This window comes from Trichomycterus rosablanca, chromosome 15 (genome assembly GCF_030014385.1).
Source record: "Trichomycterus rosablanca isolate fTriRos1 chromosome 15, fTriRos1.hap1, whole genome shotgun sequence".
In the NCBI taxonomy this organism is placed as follows: Eukaryota; Metazoa; Chordata; class Actinopteri; order Siluriformes; family Trichomycteridae; genus Trichomycterus; species Trichomycterus rosablanca.
The window spans coordinates 13298813-13324809 of NC_086002.1; the positions used below are offsets into that span (position 1 = coordinate 13298813).

Sequence of the window (25997 nt, forward strand, 5' to 3'; positions counted from 1 at the left end):
AAATGCACGAATCAGTGCATTGTAGTGCTGGTCCCAGGCCCGGATAAATAGGGAGGGTTGTGTCAGGAAGGGAATCCGGCAAAAAAATTGTGCCAAATTAATGCGGATCATGATCCGCCAAGAGCCGACCCCGCAACCTACTTAAGCAGCTGTACCACTGTTCTGGAAACACTACTTAGCGCACTTAGAACAGTGCATTAAGTGTTCAGCCATTCAGTACAGGCAGGATGTGATTGTACAGAGAAGGAGGCTCTCTTAGGGCGAGAGAGAGAGTAAGAGAGAGAGAGAGAGAGAGAGAGAGAGATAACTAGTGGTTCATGTGACCAGTAAGCGGACTCTCCGGTCGTATTCGGAGGAAAGTTGAGGGACGAAAAGGACCAAAGCAAAAAGCCAAGCAGAACTAACTGAAGGCGGAGAAGAACCGAGTGGATCTGAGAAGATCAGTTCGCTGTTTACTGTTACATCTCCAAACCAGGATCCGCCATCTCTTCTCAGTGGATCGAAAGCAGGCGACGGAGGAACCACTGCGCGCAAAAGGAACGCGAATTTAACATATAACATAATAAATAACGAGATAAATGGAGGAGGAACGAGGACTTGAAATGTTTTTCTAAAAGGAACTTTGGATCTGTGTGAGAACATCGGAATTGAATTGTGGCTCGCATGCGCGGTGGAGCGGCGCTCTGATCGGCGGTATGGCCGCGCCGGGAGCTCTGAACAGCGGTAAGCGTGATGAGGCGCAGGCGCTGGCGCGGAGCTGCGCGGGGAGACCCGACTTCCTCCCGTGTGATGGACTTTCCATCTGCGCTACACACAGCCATGGAAAGTGCTTCAAACTGCACTGGTGCTGCCATCTCGGCTGGTGCCACTGTGAGTTACATCTCCTTATATTCTTAGATTAGATCCATGCCATGCTTAAACGTTTCTGATAGAAATGATCTGTAGAATGTGAGAGATTACCACAAACAATCAGTTCAACACGTTTACATTTAGTGAGGAAAACTGTTCATTCATGAAGCATTTTATCATCCTGGTCAGAGAAAAAATAGTTTAGAATAAACTATTATAGTAGTCTTGTTTTAATTTCATATTCTCTAAATTGTAGGGTATATTTTACTATATTTTCTTTTAGTTTTCATGTTTTTAATTGCTTATCTCTCTTGTTTTAATTTCATATTCCCTAAATTGTAGGGTATATTTTACTATATTTTCTTTTAGTTTTTCATGTTCTTAATTTTTTATCTCTCTTGTTTGAATTTCATGTTGTCTTAATTGTAACTAAATGTTTGCAAGAAGTCTTTCTGAGGTTCTAGATCTCAGGAATGTTTTAATGCTTTTAATAAATTTTTTTCCTTATGTAAAGCACTTTGAATTGCCAATGTGTATGAAAGGTGCTATACAAATAAACTTGCCTTGCCTTGCCTAGTCAGAAGGTTGTTGTTATAATGGGCGGCACGGTGGCTTAATGGGTAGCGCTGTCGCCTCACAGCAAGAAGGTCCTGGGTTCGATTCCCAGGTGGGGCGGTCCGGGTCCTTTCTGTGCGGAGTTTGCATGTTCTCCCCGTGTCCGCTTGGGTTTCCTCCCACAGTCCAAAAACATGCCACCAGGCTAATTGGAAACACTGACTTGTCCTATAGATACCTAGCCGCTTAGATGCACAAACAAGCGCATTGTAGTGCCCGAGCCCAGATCAAATAGGGAGGGTTGTGTCAGGAAGGGCATCCGGTGTAAAAATTGTGCCAAATGAATGCGGATCATGATCCGCCGAGAGCCGACCCAGCAACCGAACTGGACAAAGGCCGAGAAAGAAGAAGAAGAAGAAGGTTGCTATATTAAATTAATAAAAGTTTATAACCTAAACTAAATAACAACACTAAGGTGCAGTTAAAGTCTTAACTGTATTTGGCCAAAATTGTTGTTGTTGTTTTATAACAGAAGCGCTCTGACAAACAGTGTCAGCTTAACATACATTTTTTACATATAGGTATAGGGTTTACTGATTTTATCCAAAGCGACTTACAGTTGTGAGTATATACACGGTGTCCCAAAATGAACTGACATTTAAAACAAAAAAAATTCCCCTTTTTCTCCCCCTTTAGCGCATCCAATTGTTCAATTTGCATCGTGCTTCAAATGCCAAACCCTGCCCTGACCGAGGAGATCAAAGCTAACCCATATGCCTTCCAAAACATGGGCATTTTTGCAAACCACACATTGATGAGTGTGGCGCCACCTAGCGTTGCATGCGGAGAGACACACCCTAAGGGCACTCTTCCTCATCTCTGTGCAGGCACCTCTAATCAGCCGGCAGAATTCGTAACTGCATCATTCTGACAGAGAGAGACCCACATCTGGTTCTTTACAGTTACGACTTAGCGACTTACAGTTGTGACAGTATACAATCTAAGCAATTGAGGGTTAAGGGCCTTGCTCAGGGGCCCAACAATTGCAACCTGGCAGAGGTGAGGCTTGAACTGGCAACCTTCTGATTACTAGTCCAGTACCTTAACCACAAGGCTACAGCTGCCCTATATTTGTTTTCATAGTAAACTTTTATTATTATTATTATTATTATTTTATTATTATCATTATCATTATCATTATCATTATTAATGCTGCACAACTAAAATTGACCAAGATCAGAAAAACAATCCAGCATGATAAATTATCCTTAATAATCAGTTGCCTTTTTCCATTAAGAAGTTAATTTTAGTTAATGTTATTTAAATTGGGAAGCATTTTTTTACTCAAGAATGGGATTAATACTACACGTAATAAAAAAGGAAAAACAATTTGCCTGTAAATAAATAAAGATTTATGACTGCTGCACTATAATAATAATAGTAATAATAATAGTAATAATAATAATAATAGTAATAGGAGGAAGAGTAGCAATTATAATACTTACAGCCGCTAAAAAAGTGAACGGTCAGTAGCCTTGTTTTCTATTACCCTAAAATGTAGACATCCCTAGAGCATCAAAGCCAGTCTGACATTACTTTCAGCATTTCCCCAGTCCTGCCAGTATTAGCAGTATGAAGCATGAAACTAAGCATAAGGAAAGACAAGTATCATGCGTTATGCATTCATTTGGAAATATAAGGTACTATCAGCAATGTTGAATCAGCAATGTGTTTGCTTGATGAAATATGAGCCTTGGTATACAGTAGTAGCAGTAGCAGTAGTAGTAGTAGTAGTAGTAGAGTAGTAGCAATCCCTTTTTTCAGTGATGTTGGGGCAGCTTGTGTTTGTACATAATAATTGACCGGCAGATATACTGTTCCTGTCAGCTTTCATTCACATCCTATAACCACAGTGGTTATCGTTCTACAGGTCTAGACTTTTGACTTAGTTTAACGGATTAAGATTTGTGATGCTTTATTCATGCAGTTTGCTAGATGAACAAAATCAAACTGTTTTGGAGGAAATGCATTAAATGTTACTATTCTTTTATTTTCTGGATCATTTCAAAATACCAAATATAGGTCCATTCCAAATGAGCTGGAATCGGTTTTCCTTTCAAACTAATTAGTAAAGGATGAACCGCTTAATGAGTCAAGGGTGCAGGTAATTACTGAGCAATTGCTGTTTTGATAGAAGGACCTTTCTCATCTAATCAATACCAACAGCCTGATTTGTGGGCAGTCAGACGTTAAATAAGCACAATGAAAGCACTGATTTTCTAAGATGAACTTGTTTTTCAGCGGCCATTGGAAAGTCATTAATTTTAGGACAAGCTTAATGAGAAAATTCTACTTAAACAAAACCTTTAAACAGACAGATAAACCGCAAGGACGAGGTATGTCATGGCAATTTGTCTGTCTGGTCAAATGCAATCCAAAAATGAATCAAAAACTGATAGGCAATAAATTAGAAGCTGCTGAAACACAGATCATACTGTTCCTAATCAAGCAAGCTTTACATCGCACCCTAAAGCTCAACACAAGGACAAAGAAAAAGCAGGAGCTGGGGCTTCCTTTTTGGACTGCAGCCTCTAAGCCCAAAGCTTGCATGACTATGAGCACTGATATGTGCCCATACTGGTTTCGATGGTTCATAGATTACATCTGACCACTTGACCACAATCATGTCCATGCAGACACCCGACCGGCTGATAGCTCTGCTGAGATTCGGATGCTGGGTCCCCAGATCTCAGCACTACTGTGCTACTTTATCATTGTGCCCATAATCTTCTTAATAGCTAATCTGCTAAGATTTAGTACATTGTGGTTCGGGCCAAAAAAACCCTTAAGAGAGTGTCTCCATCAGATGGAGTAGGGCATGACTAATGCTTTTACCAACATTTTAATTTAATAGGGATGTTTAATCCCTGCTATTTTTTCTACAGGGGATTGTGTTGTAGTTAAAATCTATTCTGTGGTCTTTGTAAGAGAATGAATCCCACATGCACCTGGATTCATTTTTAGACTGGATTTTTGGACAATTGCAATTGATAAAAACCCTTTGGAATTAACTACATTTGTGCATTTATTACTAATAAAACGTGGTCTGATTGTTGTTTAGGTCACAATTCTAGACAAACTGAAGCTAAACAAACCCATCACATGCAAACAGTTGTAATTTATTTATATAGCACTTTTTTACAATGGACATTGTCTCAAAGCAACTTTACAGAATCCAGGACCAACAGACCAAAAACCTCTATTGAGCAAGCCGAGGGCGACAGTGGCAAGGAAGAACTCCCTTAAAATTACAGTAAGAAACCTTGAGAGGAACCAGACTCAGCAGGGACCCATGATAAAGTAAGTGACCCCTTGAATTTAACAACCTGTCAATCCCCCTTTATCAGCAATTACCTTCACCGAAGCTTTCCTGTGGCATTTCTATCTGCAATATGTTTCAGGTTCTTTAATAGTTCTTGAATGCCTTGTGTGCACAGCACTCTGCAGTCTTCAGTCATACCACAGCATATAGATAGGGTTACATTTATGACTCTTGACTTGGCCATTTCAAAAATCAAATCTTACTGTACCATAGTTGGTCATTTATGTCACTGTTTTGTTGTATCACCCAACGCCTCATTAGCTTGAGGTCATAGACAACTGCCCTTCTCCTGTAAAATGTTTTGAATGTTTAAATTCACTGGTAAGCCGCTCAGGTGGTGCAGCGGGAAAAACACACGCTGTTCACCAGAGCGGAGATCTCGAATACATCGTATAGAATCTCGGCTCTGCCCGCTGGCTGAGGCTGAGTGGCTACATGAACAACAATTGGCCTGTTTGGGCAGGATTAAAGTCGGATGGGGACTCTCATAAATTCACTGGTACCTGAATGAACGCCAAGCACCCAGGCCCTGAGGCAGAAAGCGGCCAAAACATGATGCTCCCTCCTCTATGCTTCACAGCTGGGAATAGGTTTGTGTTGGTGTGCAGATGTTCTGTTCCTCAAAACATAGTATTATGCTAACAAATGTCCATAGGACATTTACCCAAAAGCACTGTGGAATAGCCAGGTAGTCTCATGCAAAGTGGCCACACTGTTTTTAAACAGCAGTGGCTTCCTTCATTGTGTTCAGTGTTTTTCTAATAGTAGACAAATGCAGTTTGTAGAGTCTGCAATAGGTATTTTGCTGTTATCTGTTTTTCATATTGTTTTAGGATTGTGCTCTTGCAATGATTTTAACAGGATGCCCACTTGTAGTGAGAGTAGCACTAGTCCTGACAACTGTAGATTGATGTACATTCAGCTCTTTAGCAATGCTATTGTACCCTTTTTTTTCACCCTTTTCAGGCTAATCTTTTTTCAGCCTTATAAGTGTCTGTAGCATCTCTGTCTTCTTAAAGTTTTTTTTTAGCAGAACAGATATGTCAGGAATCAGGCTTTGCGTGTCTTTATTTAACAGGCACCTGTGAAATAATCTATTCTCCTTAATTGAAACACCTTTTGCCGATTAGCTTTTGGAGAAGTCGTTAACACAGACGTTCATCTACATTTTCTCCTAGTTCACTTTGTGTTTACCCAATGTGGCTGATAAAAGACATGAACCAAAAGAAGGGGGGGGGTTCATTGCATTTGATTAAGGAGAGTAACAATAATCACACATGATGGGATGGAAAAAATCAAGAGTCAATTGGTATATATACGGGAGATCTCTCGTGATGTCATATAAATCTATTTTATAATACCTACATCCTATATTGGGTCTGTGAGAATAGAAAAATATTTGATTTGCCCACCTCAAAAGTGCAAGTGTTGATGAATTTGGACTACTCATGATTCCAAATCAGTTGTTGATGCATATTTTGCTGAAGTACACTCAGGGTAAGAAGCTCCTCTACTAGTTTATCAGAAGTAAACCCACTACATCAACCAAAATCAGAAAATATTAAGATTCATTGTGGATTAATCAAATTTCCCATTAGCAAGAACACAATTTAATTTGTCATCCTCACTAAAGTGTAGGAATTATATTATAACCTGTGTCAAGGCAGTCAGACAATTTTTTTTTTACAGAGGGGGGTCTAAGAGAAAAAAAGGTTGAGAACTGCTGACTTAAATAACAGACCACATGTTATTAGTAATCAATGCAGAACTCCAGCGAACTCTAAAGATTACTACTAGATTACTTTTTCTTTCAATTGTGATGCATCTTAATGAGAATGATGCATTTATACATACTGTACACTTACCATATAGAAGCACTTTGTAGTTCTACAATTACTGACTGTAGTCCATCTGTTTCTCTACATACTGTACTTTTTAACCTGCTTTCACCCTGTTCTTCCACCACAGAGCAGGTATTATTTAGGTGGTGGATCATTCTCAGCACTGCAGTGACACTGACATGGTGGTGGTGTGTTAGTGTGTGTTGTGCTGGTATGAGTGGATCAGACACAGCAGCACTGCTGGAGTTTTTAAATACTGTGTCCACTCACTGTCCACTCTATTAGACACTTCAACCTAGTTTGTCCACCTTGTAGATGTAAAGTCAGAGACGATCGCTCATCTATTGCTGCTGTTTGAGTTGGTCATCTTCTAGACCTTCATCAGTGGTCACAGGACGCTGCCCATGAGGCACTGTTAGCTGGATGTTTTTGTTTGGTGGACTATTCTTTAAAAACTCCATCAGCATTTATGTGTCGTATCCACTCATACCAGCACAACACACACTAACACACCACCACCATGTCAACATCACTGCAGTGCTGAGAATGATCCACCACCTAAATAATACCTGCTCTGTAGTGGTCCTAGGAGGGTCCTGACCATTGAAGAACAGCATGAAAGGGGGCTAAGAAAGCATGCAGAGAAACAGATTGACTACAGTCAGTAAATGTAGAACTACAAAGTGCTTTTATATGGTAAGTGGAGCTGATAAAATGGACATTGAGTGTAGAAACAAGGAGGTGGTTTTTATGTTATGGCTGATCAATGTATATACACAATAATAAAGTACTTTTAGAAAACATGACTGATCATGTGAGGATAAACTGTTATAGGATAAATGGGAAGGGATAAATTGCTGCAGCCTGGATGGACAGACTAATCTGCTGTGGACAGACAGGACAGGTCTGGATAAATGATTGTAGGCTTGACTGGTGGCTTAAACTGTTTAGTTTAATCAGTGGGACCAAATGATTGTAGGGCAAAATAACCAAATGCTCACCAATAAGTGGGTGTTGTTGGATTAAAACAGGATCATTTTTCTATCAGTCTCTATCTGACCCTATTTTCTAATTAAGGAACCACACAGACTGGAGACTGAACTAAATATTTAAAACATGTTAACTATAAAAATACAGCAAATATTTAAAGTGCTTGAAAAGCAAAAACAAGGCTGGACAGTTGACTGTTAGATTTTTAAAAATGTCTAGGAGTTACAATTAAGCAAATGGATATTCTCTAACAAGTACAGGAAAGGTAAAACTCAGCAAATTTGAAAGAGAGCAGATTTATTCCTTGTAACTGCTCGACTGGGAATTTATAGCAAGTGCTCACTTACAAAGCAAGGTACAAAAGAAATCTGCGCCAAATCCTGAACAGTTCCTCAGGGCACGAGCTAACTGTTTTTACACCCTGTCAGTGGTACTTAATCTGAGTACTTGGCAACCCGGGATTAGTGGGTTTTTTTTTGTGTCTAGCAGCTAATCAAGTTATCAATCAATTATCAAATCCTTTATAAGAAGAGAAGCAGTGTTAGGGTAGGAAAACACCAAATTACATTTGTACTTGTATTAAAGCCACAGCTGTAAATGCTCAGCCACACCTTGTTTAAAAAAAACAGAATAGCCAATATTATATTCATAAAAAAAATATACAGAGGAAATAAGAAAAATCTGATACGTTTGTTTATATTTGTGTATTATGTAGGATTAGACACATTTCTTACATTTACTTTGACTTTTATTTTCCTTACAGACAGTATGAACAAAATTCTCCACACATTCTCTATTGGAAACAGGTCAAGACTGCAGGCATTGTCTTGTTGAAAAATGCATGGACGTCCCTGGAAAAGATGACGTCTTAAAGGCAGCACATGTTGCTCTAAGATCTTAATGTACTTTTCTGCATTAATGCTGCCATCACAGAAGTGTAAATTACCCTTGCCAAGGGCACTGACACAGTCCCATACCATGACAGACCCTGGCTTTTGGACTTGTTGCTGATATGTTGCTGGATGGTCCTATTGTTGAGTGGCAGTGCTTGATGCAGTGCCGTCTGAGGGATCAAAGATCACGGGTGTTCAGCTTAAGCTTGCGCCCTTGGCCTTTACGCACTGAAATTCCTCCTGATTCCTTGAATCGTTTAATGACATTTTGTACTGTAGAGGGAGAAATATACAAATCCCTTCACACATTGTTTTTAAACATTTCAATCATTTTCTCACACATTTGTTGACAAACTGGAGATCCTCTGATCATCTTTGCTTATCAAAGACTCAGCCTTTCCTGGATGCTGCTTTTGTACCAAACCATGATTACAATCACCTGTTGACATCACCTGTTTAAAATCACACCATTATTTAGTTTTTCCATCTCATTACTAGCCCTAAATTGGAATGTGTTGCAGGCCTGAAATGCAGGAAAGGAGGTGTATGAATAAATGAAATGAAGATGAGAAGACAAAACATGAAATATTTTGGGTTCAAACTGTCTGCAATCAAATAAAAGTCAAAGTAAATGTAAGGAACATTTTTATTTTATTCGCATTCTCCATACTGTCCCAACTTTTTCTGATTTTGGGGTACATCAGGTGTAGGGAACAAATTTAGTGAACCTTTAGGACTCATGGATGATTGGATCATTGAATGGATAATTTATGCATTCATTGTCTGTTTTACCACCGCTTTATCCTATTCAGGGTCACGGTGGGTATAATTTACTGGGCGAAAGGCAGGAAACACCCTGAAAAGATCGCCAGTCTATCACAGGCTAAACACACATACTCACACTTAGGGTAATTTAGTATCTCCAATTAACCTGACTGCATGACTTTGGGCTGTGGGAGGCAACCCTCACAGACACAGGGAGAACATGTAAACTCCACACAGAAAGGTCCCGGACTGCTCCCCCTTGGAATAAAACCCAGGACCTTCTTGCTGTGGGGCGACAGTGCTACCCAATGAGCCATCGTACCACTCCTGTACATTGATCACTTCAATTATAATTTATATCTAATATCAACAAAGTAGACATTTCAGTAGGTAATATGTCATGTAGCACTAGTAATTATTATGCAGTTGTGAAATTATTTAGACATGACAAAATGTGACATTTTTATGAGCCAGGTTTTTTTTTTTTTCTTAATGTTGGTCTGTTTATTAAATTAAGTTTAAAACTTTAAATCATCTGGTAACAATCAAAGATGTCATTAGTGCAAAGAAAAAAAAAATACAGACTGGAATTTAACACAGATTAGGAATTCTTAACCCACGGTCCGCGGGTCATTTGTGACATGTAATGCGTAAAGGTACAGCCTTCACTTCTAAATATTAATGCCTGTTGTGTGGCAGCTAACAACATTTTAGAAAATCACTGCCATAGATAATTATTTTATCTTGTATTATTTACATTAATGTTATTACTTTACACTAAATTAGATCATCTCACTGTGCTGAGGAACAGTGTGAGTCATGCTGTAGATATTTTAAGCACTGCTTTAGATTTTTTTTTTACTCCTGGTTTTGTGGGGGTCCTGATTATTAAAAAACAGAGTAAAAGGGGGCTAACAAAGCGTGCAGAAAAACAGATGGACTACAGTCAGTAATTGTAGAACTACAAAGTGCTTCTATATGGTAAGTGGAGCTGATAAAATGGACAGTGCGTGTAGAAACAAGGAGGTGGTTTTAATGTTATGGTTGATCAGTGTATATACACAATACGACTAAAATGTGTCACTACCATCCTAGTACTTTTAGCAAAGAAAACATGACTGATCATGTGGGGATAAACTGTTATAGGATAAATGGAAAGGGCTAAAACTGCTGCAGCCTGGATGGACAGACTAATCTGCTGTGGACAGACAGGACAGGTCTGGATAAATTAATGTAGGCTTAACTGGTGGCCTAAACTGTTTAGTTTAATCAATGGGACCAAACCGTTGTAGGCAAAATAACCAAATGCTCACCGTTAAGTGGGTGGTGTTGGATTAAAACAGGATCATTTTGATAAGAGTCTCTATCTGACCCTATTTTTTTATTAAGGAACCACACAGACTGGAGACTGAACTGCATGTTTAAAAAACGTAACAATAAAAATACAGCAAATATTAGATATAAGTACTGCTTTAGATTTTTTTTACTCCCCCACAATATTGTTTCATGCTATGATAAGCTATAAATTATGTTTAAAAAGTAGTGCTTATAAAAATGGACCAAATAATTTCAAATGTACAGTTGTTCTAACTCAGAAAAGCCACCAACCTGATCGGGCGTCCACACAAACGCAATCGGACGCATTTGAAGGAGGGAAGTTCGGATGTGATCTCCGGGACTGGTCCGGGTGGGCAGTCACATGGAGCTTAGCGTGGCTCTCTGTACGTGATACAGCTCTGTGGAAAGTCAACACTGGCAGATGATAAGAAGCGGCCACAGATTTGACAGATTTGGGGCATGTGGTGATTCGGCTCTTCTTGATCAGATCGGGGGTGTGTAAGCAGCAGCAGATTTATAACCCGGGATTCGGAAATGACTACATTGGGAGGTAAAGGGGGAAAAATCCAGATACAGTGTTAAATATATAAGGTATTAAATTGTTGGTAAAAATAGTAAAACATTTTAGACTTAACAAAACCTCTTTCACCCTCAGCTTTGATTCTGCTGTGCTGTGTAGAGTTTTCAATGCAGTCAAAATAAATTGCACTGTGCAAAGAAGATTCTAAAAGATTTTCATTTGTTTATTTATTGTAATTATAATCAGTAGATTACATATGTTTAGTGAGATATTAGTGAGCAGCAAGAAAATATGTACACATTTATATATGTTTTTAAATACTGCTTAAACTTACCGGTCTCTTTATTAGGAACACTTACCCTGTTAGCACTGAGCCTAGAGCTATTTTCTTCTTTTATACGTCTGTTTATCTTCCTCTGGTCCTCCATCAGTGGACACTTTCTAATCACCGCACTCTGTTTGCTTTATATTTTTGATTGGAGCACTGTTCTCGTCCCAGCATTGACAGTGAAGTGATTAAAACTCCAAACAACACCTGCTACATTTCACAAGTGCAACACACAGTCATGTGATTAGCTTGTTAGTGCCAGTGCAGTGCTAGGAGTGGTCAATCACTCAAATACTGCTGGGTGAAGGTACTATGGGGTCCCTTTACATTAATGGGTGGTGACAAAGGGGTGACAAAGCATAAGATGGAGTGTACTCAGTAATTGTATGCCTGCAAATCTCATCTATATAGTAGGCATAGCTCATTAATTGACCAATGAATTCCTAATAAAGTGCTGAGTGAGAATATACACAAATGACATTTCCAGAAAATTGACAATCTGATGTTAATTCTCTTATTATACTCTTCTACTATATGCACAACATGGTATATGTAGTGCTATCGGTCGGTCAGGCATCTACATGGAAATGATTGGCTAATGTCCAAAGTGGGGATGATGGCCAAGACAGCATAGCAATTGTAAGGCACACTTGTCAGTCTGCTTCCAGTTCTGGTCCAAAACAAGAATTGAAATAGAATAGAATTTATATATACAGTACAGGCCAAAAGTTTGGACACACCAGCCAAAAGTTTGGACACACCTTCTCTTCAATGTTTTTTCTTGATTATTTTTATTTTCTACATTGTAGATTAATACTGAAGACATCCAAACTATGAAGAATTATGTAGTGAACCAAAAAGTGTTAAACAAACCAGAATATGTTTTATATTTTACCAACTCTACCTCTGCACAACCCAACTGATGGTCTCAAACACATTAAAAAAGCAACAAATTCCAAAAATTCACTCTAGACAAGGCACAAACATTCATTGAAAACCATTCCAGGTGGAAACCTAATAAAGCTGGTTGAGAAAATTTCAAAGAGTGTGCAAATCTGTCATTAAAGCAAAAGATGGCTACTTTGAAGAATCTAAAATATAAAACATATTCTGGTTTGTTTAACACTTTTTTGTTTACTACATAATTCCATATGTGTTCCTTCATAGTTTGGACGTCTTTAGTATTAATCTACAATGTAGAAAATTAAAAAAAAAATTAAGAAAAACCACAGGAATGAGAAGGTGTGTCCAAACTTTTGGCCTGTACTGTATATATAAATGGAGTTATGGGCAGCATCCTGTGACCACTGATGAAGGTCTAGAAGATGACCAACTCAAACAGCAGCAATAGATGAGTGATCGTCTCTGACTTTACATCTACATGGTGGACCAACTAGGTAGGAGTGTCTAATAGAGAGGACAGTGAGTGGACACGGTATTTAAAAACTTCAGCAGCGCTGCTGTGTCTGATCCACTCATACCAGCACAACACACACTAACACACCACCACCATGTCAGTGTCACTGCAGTGCTGAGAATGATCCACCACCTAAATAATACCAGCTCTGTGGGGGTCCTGACCATTGAAGAACAGGGTGAAAACAGGTTAAAAAAGTATGTAGAGAAACAGATGAACTACAGTCAGTAATTGTAGAACTACAAAGTGCTTCTATATGGTAAGTGGAGCTGATAAAATGGACATTGAGTGTAGAAACAAGGAGGTGGTTTTAATGTTATGGCTGATCAGTGTAGTATATACTGCATAGAAGAAAATAAATCTTAAAATACCAGAGCAACATTTAGTGCTTTGAAGTGTCAAACTGGCGTAGTAAAACTCTCCAGCTCAGCAGGGGAAAATGTTTTCAGATTTATCACATCTCCTACATGAGTTAAGTGACACTCGGTGTAGTGTGTTGGTGTAATGTGACACATAAGGTGAGAGCCGTGAATTATAAGCTGTTGCTGCAGAAACGCTGCCCTAATTCAACCATATCATTAAAACATTCACAGCTATGAGCATAACGTCAGTTACAAATACAGAACTGCTAAATGACTTGACTTGCTACTCTCTCCTAGGTATAAGCATTCTCACATTCCTTTTTCTTGTTTACATTCTTCACTCCTGCATATAGTGTCGATCCTCCTGTTCCAAACACACAGACTTGGAGATGTTTACTACCCCGAGGAGGCTACAGGAATCTAAAAAATCTGCTTTTTGTCTCTGAATCACATGATCCGTGTTCCTCACAGTGACGAGCACGGCTTAACAAAGGAGCTTCTGTTGTTTTTACAGCAGATTCTGATCCTGTCACTGCATGAACCGGCAATATAGGAACATTGCCACACAGAGACAGTGCAGAGGAAAGAAAGCCATCTTTGAAATGTCCCAGAGAAGATTATTCCCAGCCATACAGCAAATTAAGGAACCAGCATTTTATCAGCACCACTTACCATATAGAAGCACTTTGTAGTTCTACAATTACTGACTGTAGTCCATCTGTTTCTCTACATACTGTTTTTATCTGCTTTCACCCTGTTCTTCAATGGGCAGGACAACCACAGGACCACTACAGAGCAGGTATTATTTGGGTGGTGGATCATTCTCAGCACTGCAGTGACACTGACATGGTGGTGGTGTGTTAGTGTGTGTTGTGCTGGTATGAGTAGATCAGACACAGCAGCGCTGCTGGAGTTTTTAAACACCTCACTGTCACTGCTGGACTGAGAATAGTCCACCAACCAAAACTATCCAGCCAACAGTGCCCCGTGGGCAGCGTCCTGTGACCACTGATGAAGGTCTAGAAGATGACCAACTCAAGCAGCAGAAACAGTTGAGCAATCGTCTCTGACTTTACATCTACAAGGTGGACCAACTAGGTAGGAGTGTCTAATAGAGTGGACAGTGAGTAGACACTGTATTTAAAAACTCCAGCAGCACTGCTGTGTCTGAGCCACTCATACCAGTACAACACACACTAACACACCACCACCATGTCAGTGTCACTGCAGTGCTGAGAATCATCCACCACCTAAATAATACCTGCTCTGTAGTGGTCCTGTGGGGGTTCTGACCATTGAAGAACAGGGTGAAAGCAGGCTAAAAAAGCATGCAGAGAAACAGATGGACTACAGTCAGTAATGGTAGAACTACAAAGTGCTTCTATATGGTAAGTGGAGCTGATAAAATGGACAGTGAGTGTAGAAACCAGGAGGTGGTTTTAATGTTATGGCTGATCGGTGTAGTCCAGACACATTTAAATACTAGAAAAAAAACATTGTGGTTGCAGGGCTAGATAGATAGATGAATGGATGGATGGCTGGATGGATGGATGGATAGATGGAGATGGATGGATGGATGGATGGATGGATGGGATGGATGGATGGATGAGATAGATAGATAGATAGATAGATAGATAGATAGATAGATAGATTGATAGATTGATAGATTGATAGATTGATAGATAGATAGATAGATAGATAGATAGATAGATAGATAGATAGATAGATAGATAGATAGATAGATAGATAGATAGATCACAACAATACAACAAATCAGCACAGCTGAGATTCAAACCTGGATCCAGGCATTGATGAGCTAACGTAATTTACCGCCATGCCACCTGAGCCTTGTCAGGAATAATTAATTTGCAATGACCTCTTCCTTAAAGGTGACTCAATACATGCCAGCAAACTGTCCCCCACTACTAACCATAACCAGCAGACCAGTTTAAATTTATAGGTTTAGCATACAGGCTTGTAATGCATTTAGTTCTAGTTTAAAAATTAAATAGAATTATTGCATTTGATGCTTTATGGGTAAGTTATGCTCCTGATTTCTTCTCTGATAATAATTCTTACTTTACTTGAGCTAATCTTAAATGGCAAGACTGCGTGACCCAAAGGGAAATGGCAAGGGAAGCAGACTTGGCGTGTTAAAACAGTAGTGGAACGCAGCCTCCAGGATCTGCATAGTTTTCCTGGCATTTACTCCTCTGATTCAGCTCATTAAGGGATTGAGAATCAGCCAGTGAACCAGAAATGTGCCAATACTCGGATTATGTTGTCTCTGCATAGACACGTTTTAAGTCAAAATAACTTCTGTAACATTTTTTTTTACCTAGAATAAGCAGCAACATGCCCGTGCTTTAAAAACATACACTATATTGCCAAAAGTATTCGCTCGTCTGCCTTCACACGCATATGAATTTGAGTGACGTCCCATTCTTAATCCATAGTGTTTAATATGATGTTGGCCCACCCTTTGCAGCTATAACAGCTTCAACTCTTCTGGGAAGGCTTTCCACAAGGTTTAGGAGTGTGTTTATGGGAATTTTTGACCATTCTTACAGAAGCGCATTTGTGAGGTCAGACACTGATGTTGGACAAGAAGGCCTGACTCACAGTCTCTGCTCTAATTCATCCCAAAGGTGTTCTATCGGGTTGAGGTCAGGACTCTGTGCAGGTCAGTCAAGTTCTTCCACACCAAACTTGCTCATCCATGTCTTTATGGAGCTTGCTTTGTGCACTGGTGCACAGTCATGTTGGAACAGGAAGGGGCCATCTCCAAACTGTTCCCACAAATTTGGGAGCATGAAATCGTCCAAAATCTCTTGGTATTCTGAAGCATTGAGAGTTACTGGTTTTATGCACCTGTGGCCATGGAAGTGATTGGAACACCTGAATTCAATAATTTGTATGGGTGAGTGAATACCTTTGGCAATATAGTGACTCATTCTTTGTGAGCATTGTTCTTTATTTAGTGAATTATATCTGGAACATGTGGAGGAGAGAGTTTTTTTACCAGAACAAATCCATCTTTTCAAATACTCTCTCCAAAGTAGATAAATCTGAAAATACCATTTTCACATTTTAGTGTACACAAGGGAGAACGTAACTTTTGAAAAATGCTGACGCATGTACCTCCAATTCCACAACAGAACTTTGGAACAGATAAATACAAGCACGTCTTGGTTACTTTAAAACTAATAAACATTTTTAGAAGTGCACTTCACTACCACATGCCAAACATTAATATATGTTTATGAGTATAAGTGCAATATTACTCTTTGCACCGATATTTAAAAATAAAATTTGGGTCACCTCTATAACATTACAATATGTTAGTCATGAAGTCATTGGGACCTGGGTTTAAACATCACCTTCGGTCACCGTGAGGAGTTTGGTCATTTCTCTGTCTGTCTTGTGTCTTCATGGGCTTCCTCTGAGCACTCCAGTCATCATGTTCACTGTCAACCACTGTCAGTGAAGGGATTAAAGAAGTAGCATTAATCAGCCAGTAAAGAAAAGAAATACTAATGTATAATAATATGTGTATAATAATAATGTGGGTGCAGTCGATGGATGGATGGATGGATGGATGGGTTAGACAGATATATGGATGAATAGATGGATGGGTTAGACAGACGGATGGATGGGTTAGACAGATGGATGGACGGATGGATGGATGGATGGGTTAGACGGACGGATGGATGGATGGATGGGTTAGACAAATATATGGATGAATAGATGGAGGGGGTAAACAGATATATGGATGAATAGATGGATGGGTTATACAGATGGATGGACGGATGGATGGACGGATGGGTTAGACAGATATATGGATGAATAGATGGATGGGTTAGACAGATATATGGATGAATAGATGGATGGGTTAGACAGATGGATGGACGGATGGGTTAGACAGATATATGGATGAATAGATGGATGGGTTAGACAGATATATGGATGAATAGATGGATGGGTTAGACAGATGGATGGACGGATGGGTTAGACAGATATATGGATGAATAGATGGATGGGTTAGACAGATATATGGATGAATAGATGGATGGGTTAGACAGATATATGGATGAATAGATGGATGGGTTAGACAGATATATGGATGAATAGATGGATGGGTTAGACAGATGGATGGACGGATGGATGGGATGGATGGATGGATGAGACAGATATATGGATGAATAGATGGATGGTTTGACAGATGGATGGACGGATGGGTTAGACAGATATATGGATGAATAGATGGATGGGTTAGACAGATGGATGGACGGATGGATGGATGGATGGATGGGTTAGATGGATGGATGGATGGGTTAGACAGATATATGGATGAATAGATGAATGGGTTAGACAGATGGATGGACGGATGGATGGCTGGATGGTTTAGACAGATGGATGGATGGGTTAGACAGATATATGGATGAATAGATGGATGGGTTAGACAGATGGATGGACGGATGGATGGGATGGATGGATGGATGGATTAGACAGATATATGGATGAATAGATGGATGGGTTAGACAGATGGATGGACGGATGGATGGATGGATGGACGGATGGGTTAGACAGATATATGGATGAATAGATGGATGGGTTAGACAGATGGATGGACGGATGGATGGATGGATGGATGGATGGGTTAGATGGATGGATGGATGGGTTAGACAGATATATGGATGAATAGATGGATGGATGGATGGGTTAGATGGATGGATGGGTTAGACAGATATATGGATGAATAGATGGATGGGTTAGACAGATGGATGGACGGATGGATGGGATGGATGGATTAGACAGATATATGGATGAATAGATGGATGGTTAGACAGATGGATGGACGGATGGGTTAGACAGATATATGGATGAATAGATGGATGGGTTAGACAGATGGATGGACGGATGGATGGATGGATGGGTTAGATGGATGGATGGATGGGTTAGACAGATATGGATGAATAGATGGATGGGTTAGACAGATGGATGGATGGACGGATGGATGGATGGATGGTTTAGACAGATGGATGGATGGGTTAGACAGATATATGGATGAATAGATGGATGGGTTAGACAAATGGCTGGATGGATGGATGGACGGATGGATGGGTTAGACGGATGAATAGATGGATGGGTTAGACAGATGGATGGATGGATGGATGGATGGATGGATGGGTTAGACAGATATATGGATGAATAGATGGATGGGTTAGACAGATGGATAGACGGATGGATAGACGGATGGATGGATGGATGGGTTAGACAGATGGATAGACGGATGGATGGATGGATGAGACAGATATATGGATGAATAGATGGATGAGTTAGACAGATGGATGGATAGACGGATGGATGGATGAGACAGATATATGGATGAATAGATGGATGGGTTAGACAGATGGATGGATAGACGGATGGATGGATGGATGAGACAGATATATGGATGAATAGATGGATGAGTTAGACAGACGGATGGATGGATGAGACAGATATATGGATGAATAGATGGATGGGTTAGACAGATGGATGGATAGACGGATGGATGGATGAGACAGATATATGGATGAATAGATGGATGGGTTAGACAGATGGACGGATGGATGGATGGATGAATGGGTTAGACAGATATATGGATGAATAGATGGATGGATGGATGAATAGATGAATGGGTTAGACAGATGGATGGATGGGTTAGACAGATATATGGATGAATAGATGGATGGGTTAGACAGATGGATGGATGGGTTAGACAGATGGACGAATGGACGGACGGACGGGTTAGACGGATGGATGGATGGATGGATGGATGGATACTTTATTAATCCATCATCACACATACATACAACATCCAAAAATCAGCTAAATATTCTAAAAACACAATCTAAAAAATTACAGAAAACCTACATACATGTAAACATGTAAAAATCTGGCATCTCAGCTCTCTGTTACACTTAGTATAACCTTAAATGGTAGATAAAAAGCAAATGTGGCATTTTACCTTAAACAATGAACAATAGATATTAACTGTTATTGAGTATTTAAAGCCAATGTATGTTTATGAACTTACAATTAAATATGTAAATATATTGAAAACATGTGTTTACACAGTAGTGAGTCACGTAAAAAGCCAACATTTTTTAAATTTAAACCTGTGAGGTCAGATTTTTAACTATAAGCATAATCTAGGGCAGATGGTATGCATTTATTTGTTATATATACATATACACATGTATAGTACATTGAAATTCTTTATTCACATATCCCCTTTATTTGGAAGCTGGGCTCAGAGTGCAGGGTCAGCCACTGTACGGCACTCCTGGAACAGAGAGCATTAATGTCCTTGCTCATGGGTCCAACAGTGGTTTTGAACACACAACCTTGTAGTTATTAACCTACAGCTCTTCCCACTAGCAGTTCAGTCCAATCCGAAATAGGTGCATAGGCTTACTCAGTGAGTAGCAACTGTTGCATCACTACAAGAAGGTCCTGGGTTTGATTTCCAGAGGGAGCAGTTCAGATCCTTTTTTTGTGGAGCTTCGGTTTCCTCTCTTAATACAAAGACAAAGTAAATTGAACATGAAGTGTTGACTCATGTGTATCCTGTAACTACCTGTCCTGTCATGAATGGAACCAAAGTGAAGAACATAACCTTAAAATCCTAGTAAAAAAACAGAAAAGTTTTACCACAGGGCAGCACAGCAAGAAGGTCCTGGGTTCGATCCCCTGGCAGGGCGGTCCGGGTCCTTTCTGTGTGGAGTTTGCATGTTCTCCCTGTGTCTGTTTGGGTTTCCTCCCAGAGTCCAAAGACATGCAGTCAGGTTAATTGGAGACACTGAATTGCCCTATAGGTGAATGGGTGTGTGTGTGTGTGTGTGTCTGCCCTGTGATGGACTGGCACCACGTCCAGGGTGTTACTGTGTGCCTCGCACCCATTGAAAAGCTGGGATAGGCTTCAGCACCCCCCCATGACTAATTGGATAAGCGGTTAATAAAGTGAGTGAGTGTGTAAATACCCAGTGTTTTCCTAGTTACTATTTATACCCACTATATATCCATATAATTAAACCAAACCCAACCCAAACCAGTGCTGCTGTTTGACATTCCTCAATGTAATAATGTGATTTACTGTACACTTGTAGTATTTTAACACCATGTGACAAAGTTTCTCTCAGCAGTCTGAACATTTTCACTTAAATGAATGTGTTTCCATATTTTTCCTGTCGATTTAAACAAGTATTTTATTGCTTACACAGGGACAAGTTGATTACTTGTGCGCATTACTAATATAAAAAGCTTCAGCTGTCATTGTTGCTGTTTTGAAAAGGATATTACATTCAATAGAGCTGACTTCTGGTTCTGTTTCTAAAGTCTACACTAATATTCACTTATGTTAATGGACCTTGAAGTCTGAAATGGTTTTATTTTGTGTTTCTCCTCAGTGCCACTTCTAAGACTATCAAATCTTTATTTTTGCTCTGATGCTGAACTTTCCTTTGAAATTCTTTTATTCTTCCTGCGTGTCACCTGTCTGAAGTTTAACTGCATAAAATGCTGCATAAATCAGTGCAGGTTTATCGTAAGCTTGTTAAATTTTCAGCATTAGATGCAAAAGATATGTAAATGATGGCTGAGGGCAGTTACACGGCTAAACCAATTTAAGACGGCTCAAATCAGAGCTTGTTTTAATGCTGTGAGACAGTTTAATGAATTTGGCTCGGAGTACTTGTTAGTAATATAATACAGATGTGGTATATACACTGATCAGCCATAACATTAAAACCACCTCCTTGTTTCTACACTCGCTGTCCATTTTATCAGCTCCACTTACCATATAGAAGCACTTTGTAGTTCTACAATTACTGACTGTCGTCAATTTGTTTCTCTGCATGCTTTGTTAGCCCCCTTTTATGCTGTTCTTCAATGGTCAGGACTCTCCCAGGACCACTACAGTGTCACTGCAGTGCTGAGAATGATCCAACACCTAAATAATACCTGCTCTGTGGTGGTCCTGGGAGAGTCCTGACCATTGAAGAACAGCATAAAAGGGGGCTAACAAAGCATGCAGAGAAACAGATGGACTACAAAGTGCTTCTATATAGTAAGTGGAGCTGATAAAATGGACAGTGATGTAGAAAGAAGAAGGTGGTTTTAATGTTATGGCTGATCAGTGTAGGATGCAGCAGCATGTTAATAAACTGGAATTGTCCTTGTCTGTGCTTTGACATGACTCAAGCAGATAAAATCTATGTAGTTTAAAATAGGCGTATGCCTTTTCCAGCTTAGACATTCCAGTCAGTCTGCATTTGTAATTACAGTGTAACGTCTACACTGAAGCTTACTTAGCTGGCTAATTAGAATTCATTATCTTTAATATTTTATTGAGTTATAATAAAGAATTCTGCCAAGTGCATTATTCAAAGGGTTCAGTCTGTGACTAGATCCTGAAACACCACTCAACGGTTTGTTTATTTCAGTGATTTCTGATCATCAGAGGAAGGAAGTTACACAATAAATAGCAGGAAGTTCAAATGGCTGTGTCGGTAGCTTGAAGTCATGCTGGCCCATTATCGTCTATTTTCTTTTCTTTACATAGGTCAGTGTAATTTAGTCCAAAATGTTTTGTCTAGGCTATTTCAAATATGATTTTCCCTTTTATAATAAATGGCAGAGACAAATCAAAGACAAATGTCGTCTGTGATGTCCAGCATTATGGATTCCTACAAGAAAGAACAGTTTTCCGGAGTAAACCACTACTGTTTTTTTATTCCAATCTGGTCTAAGATGTTGTTCTGTTGGCAGCTTTGTAGGACACTGGTCAAAGGTCAGTGTAAAAAAGCCTTCCAGGGCTCCCAGGTGGCACAGTGAAATATTCCAGGATTCTGAACTCCTCGAGTTCGATTTTCATCTCTGCTACCAGACGGATGGGCGCCCCTAGTGGGCACAATTTGCAGTGAATGCACCGAACAAAATTGGCCACTAGTCTGTTGGGTGGGAAAAGGCCAGACTTAAAAAGAGTGTGGGGTTTCCAATGCTGTGAAGGGTCCCTGGTTAGCAGCCCGAGGCGCCTGAACAAAAGTGGAAGAACATGGTGATCAGTGCATGACTTACCGTGCTCGAGACTGGATTTGTGTGGACTGCGCATGCATCGGAGGAAGCTTGTGTCGGGCGAATATACCCTCCTCGACGATGAACGGGGTCCCCGTATAATGCAACAATGCATTATAAAAGCTTTCCAAGCTGTCAAAAGAAAAGGTCTTTCAGTAGTTTACACAGCAGCCTAAACCAGTTTCATATTCAGCTTTACATATGCATTAATAATGCGGTGTTAGGCTGCTCAGGTGGCGCAGCGCTAAAACACGCTGAACACCAGAGCTGGGATCTCGGAATACATGAACAACGATTGGCCTGTTGTTCAGACAGGGGTGTAATATTAAAAGACAAATAGGGTCTCTCTAATAGCTAATGCAATTATGACCTCTGCTGGCTGATTGATGGTGCCTGCACAGAGACGGGAAAAGAGTGCTGTCAGGTAGAGCTGTCGCGGTGAAAAAATTTCCCCTTGCGGTATTTAGCGTGGTTCAACATGTATGCGGTAATATCACAATTTTTTTTGTTTTTGAAAATTACTTAATTTATCTGGATTTTAGCGCTATATAAACAAGCTTTATTGTTAGGCTATGATTCGGTATATTATTGCTTTATAATGACAAAGATGAGACAGCTTTAAGACAAATCAAATGCGTGTTTATTGTTAAATATAGAACAGAGCAGGGATGCGCAATAAGAATGCACGGCTTTTCTCTATTACAAAAGGTTTAAATTAAGCTTCTAGCCTAGGCTAGATATACACTGTGAAATGAAACAAAAGCAAACTGTTTAGGCTAAATATTTTAAATGCACATCTGATCTGGTAAAAAAATAAATAAAACGAAACCTTTCGTTTAGAATAAAGAATAAAGTCTGTAAGACCTTAAACCTGCACGCTAGAAAAACCAACATGTTCACCTGCTGTGGTATAAAAGAGGATCTGAGTGGGGTACATACTGTACCTGTCAAGTCTCCCGTTTTGGCCGTCCCGGCTCGAAGCGTGCGGCGGAAAATTTCCCTTATTTTTAAATCCAAAACTTGACAGGTATGGTGGGGTAGCGATGTTCCCGACGGCACTAAAACTCTCTCTGATGGTGTGCTCGTTGCACAAATACACACGTACTGTACTTACATGCGACTTTAGAGAGCAGAGGAAATCTAGCCTGGTTGTCGCGCCACTATTAACCATCTATTTAGTAGGTATAATTAACATAACAATATATACGACATTTTAAGTTAATATTCGTTTCAATACATTTTTATTCAACGAAAAAATACATTTAAATCATTTCAGCAGACCAGCAAGAGAATATTGTCTGCAAACAGGCTGCAATGCCATATTAACCGTCATTAAGTGTTTTAGTACGCCAAGGCTGTTTGAATATAGACTAAATTACAAGTATTTTATTGAGTGTAATTGAGTGTTTTATTGAGTGTAACTTAGTTTGATCATTAATAAACTTGCCTATAATTAATGTTGCCATTGTTTCCATCTTAAAACACAAAGCCTGACACTCAGCAGCAATGCATGCGAACAGTTGGCAGGAAAATGACACTTAGCTCATTTTCATTATGAATTTATTTAACATTTATTACGCCCGAATGTAAGCGAAAAACAAGATGGACCCTGCAACAAGAAAAAAAAAAAAAAAAGAAAGAAAAAACGTGAACATCGCGGTGTTGCGGTTGCTTGGCATGCCCTGCGATTGACTGGTCTATACGGCAATATTTCAAAATTGCGGTTACCACGACAGCCCTGCTGTCAGGGTGTGTCTCTCCGTACACAGTGCTGATCTGCATTGCACTCGTCAAAGTGTAGGTGACAAGATGCATACGGCTGCTGCCCACGTGTCAGGGGGGCGTTGGCTCGATCAGAGCGGGGATCGGCATTGTTGGAGAGGAAGCATGACGCAATCGGGCAATTGGACGCGCTAAAAAGGGTTCTGTGTAAATATTCCCCAGTCTTAGTTCCTAGCTCAGCTTCTTTTGGCATCTATCACACCTAGTAGTCTTTGGTCACAATGCATAGCACACATTTACATTTTCAGTATTTAGCAGACTCTTTTATCCAAAGCGACTTTTAGTACTGTGACAGTATATTGTCTAAGCAATTGAGGTTTAAGGGCCTTGCTTAAGGGCCCAACAGTGGCAACCAGGCAGTGGTGGGGCTTGAACCAGCAACCTTTTGATTACTAGTCCAGCCAGGCTAGGTCTCATTTTAGGTCCCATCACACATGTAAAATAAAGTCAAACATTGTTTTCCACGGAAAGGAGCAAGTGTTTGTGATAGAAAAATCCTGATATTACTTCTCCCTGCTGCTAAAAAGCTTTGATGATGCTACCTCCATCACATTTTACAGTGGTAATGGTGTTATCTGGCTGATGTGTCTTTTTAGAATTAATTACACCCCACATACCATTTAGAAATCAAGCCAATAAGTTTCATTGTAGTCTCTTAATACCAAAACTATTGCCATTTTCAAATGAAAATAAAGTAAGTACGTTATTTTATTTTGTAAGGGCATTTGTACAAACAACCACTTGAGTAAGGACTGTCTTGTTGTAGCGGTTGAACCAGCAATTTGTGTCTGAAGCTTTCAGACCAACTGCATAAAAGTAAATTATTGCACTGTGTACAATCAAGCCGGAAAGTCTGCACAACCCTTTCACCTTCTCCACATTTTATTACAGTTAAAGTATTACTGATTGAGTTCATTTTTTGTCACAAAATTCTACACAAAATAGCCACAATGACAAAGTGAAAGCAGGTTTTTAGACATTTGTGCTAATTTATTAAAAATAAAAAAAATAAAAATTTAAAATGTCATATGTACACAAGTGTACAATATGTACACCCTTTGATATGTCACCCAAACGTGAGCTGAGGTGCATTTTGTTTTCACTGATACTGCTTGAGATGTTTCTACAATTTAACTGGAGTCCACCTGTGGTAAATTCAATTGATTGGACATGATTGGGGATTGCCAACACCTGCCTATATAAGGTCCCACAGTTGACAGTGCATATCAGAGCCAACTCCAAGCCATGGGGTCAAAGGAATTATCTGTAGACCTCAAAAACAGGAGTGTGTCAAGACATAGATCTGGAGAAACCTAGAGGACTCTCAAACCATGAGAAACAAGATTCTCTGGTCTTAGTAGAATACAGAGCTTCACGTCTGGAGGAAACCAGGCACCACTCATCACCCAGCTAATACCATCCCTACAGTGAAGCATGGCAGTATCATGATGTGGGGATGTTTTTCAGCAGTAGGACCGGGGTGACTAGTCCTGATAGAGGGAAAGATGAATGAAGCTAAGTACATCGAGATCCTTGAAGAAAACCTGCTCCAGAACACTCTGGACCTCAGACTGGGGCGAAGTAACAGTAACAGTAATTCTGCTTTATCCGGGCAACATTTGCTACAGTTATTTTTCATGAATCTTCCACAACCCAGTTTAACTACATGCACAATATGCATTTAAGGGTTAAATGTTTACGTACGCTTGTAGGAGACGTACCTCTAATGTCTGGGGATGAATGTGTATGTAAATGGTTTATTTAAATTGTATCAGAGTGCAGGTGCAAATGTGGTATTTCAGTAAATTGGGGGCTTATATTTGTTAAGATCTTTCAATGCTGGCCGTTTTGCCTA

General features: G+C 39.7%; 1 protein-coding gene across 1 annotated transcript in view; it reads left to right on the top strand.

Moving 5' to 3' along the window:
- Positions 1–355: 355 nt before the first annotated feature.
- The window catches only part of c15h3orf70 (chromosome 15 C3orf70 homolog), a 44446-nt gene continuing 18804 nt past the window's right edge, over positions 356–25997 (top strand). The window contains exon 1 of the mRNA XM_063010446.1: positions 356–870. Within this exon, the coding sequence (XP_062866516.1) occupies positions 696–870 (175 nt within the window). The 5' untranslated portion in view covers positions 356–695. The remainder of the gene's footprint in view (positions 871–25997) is intronic.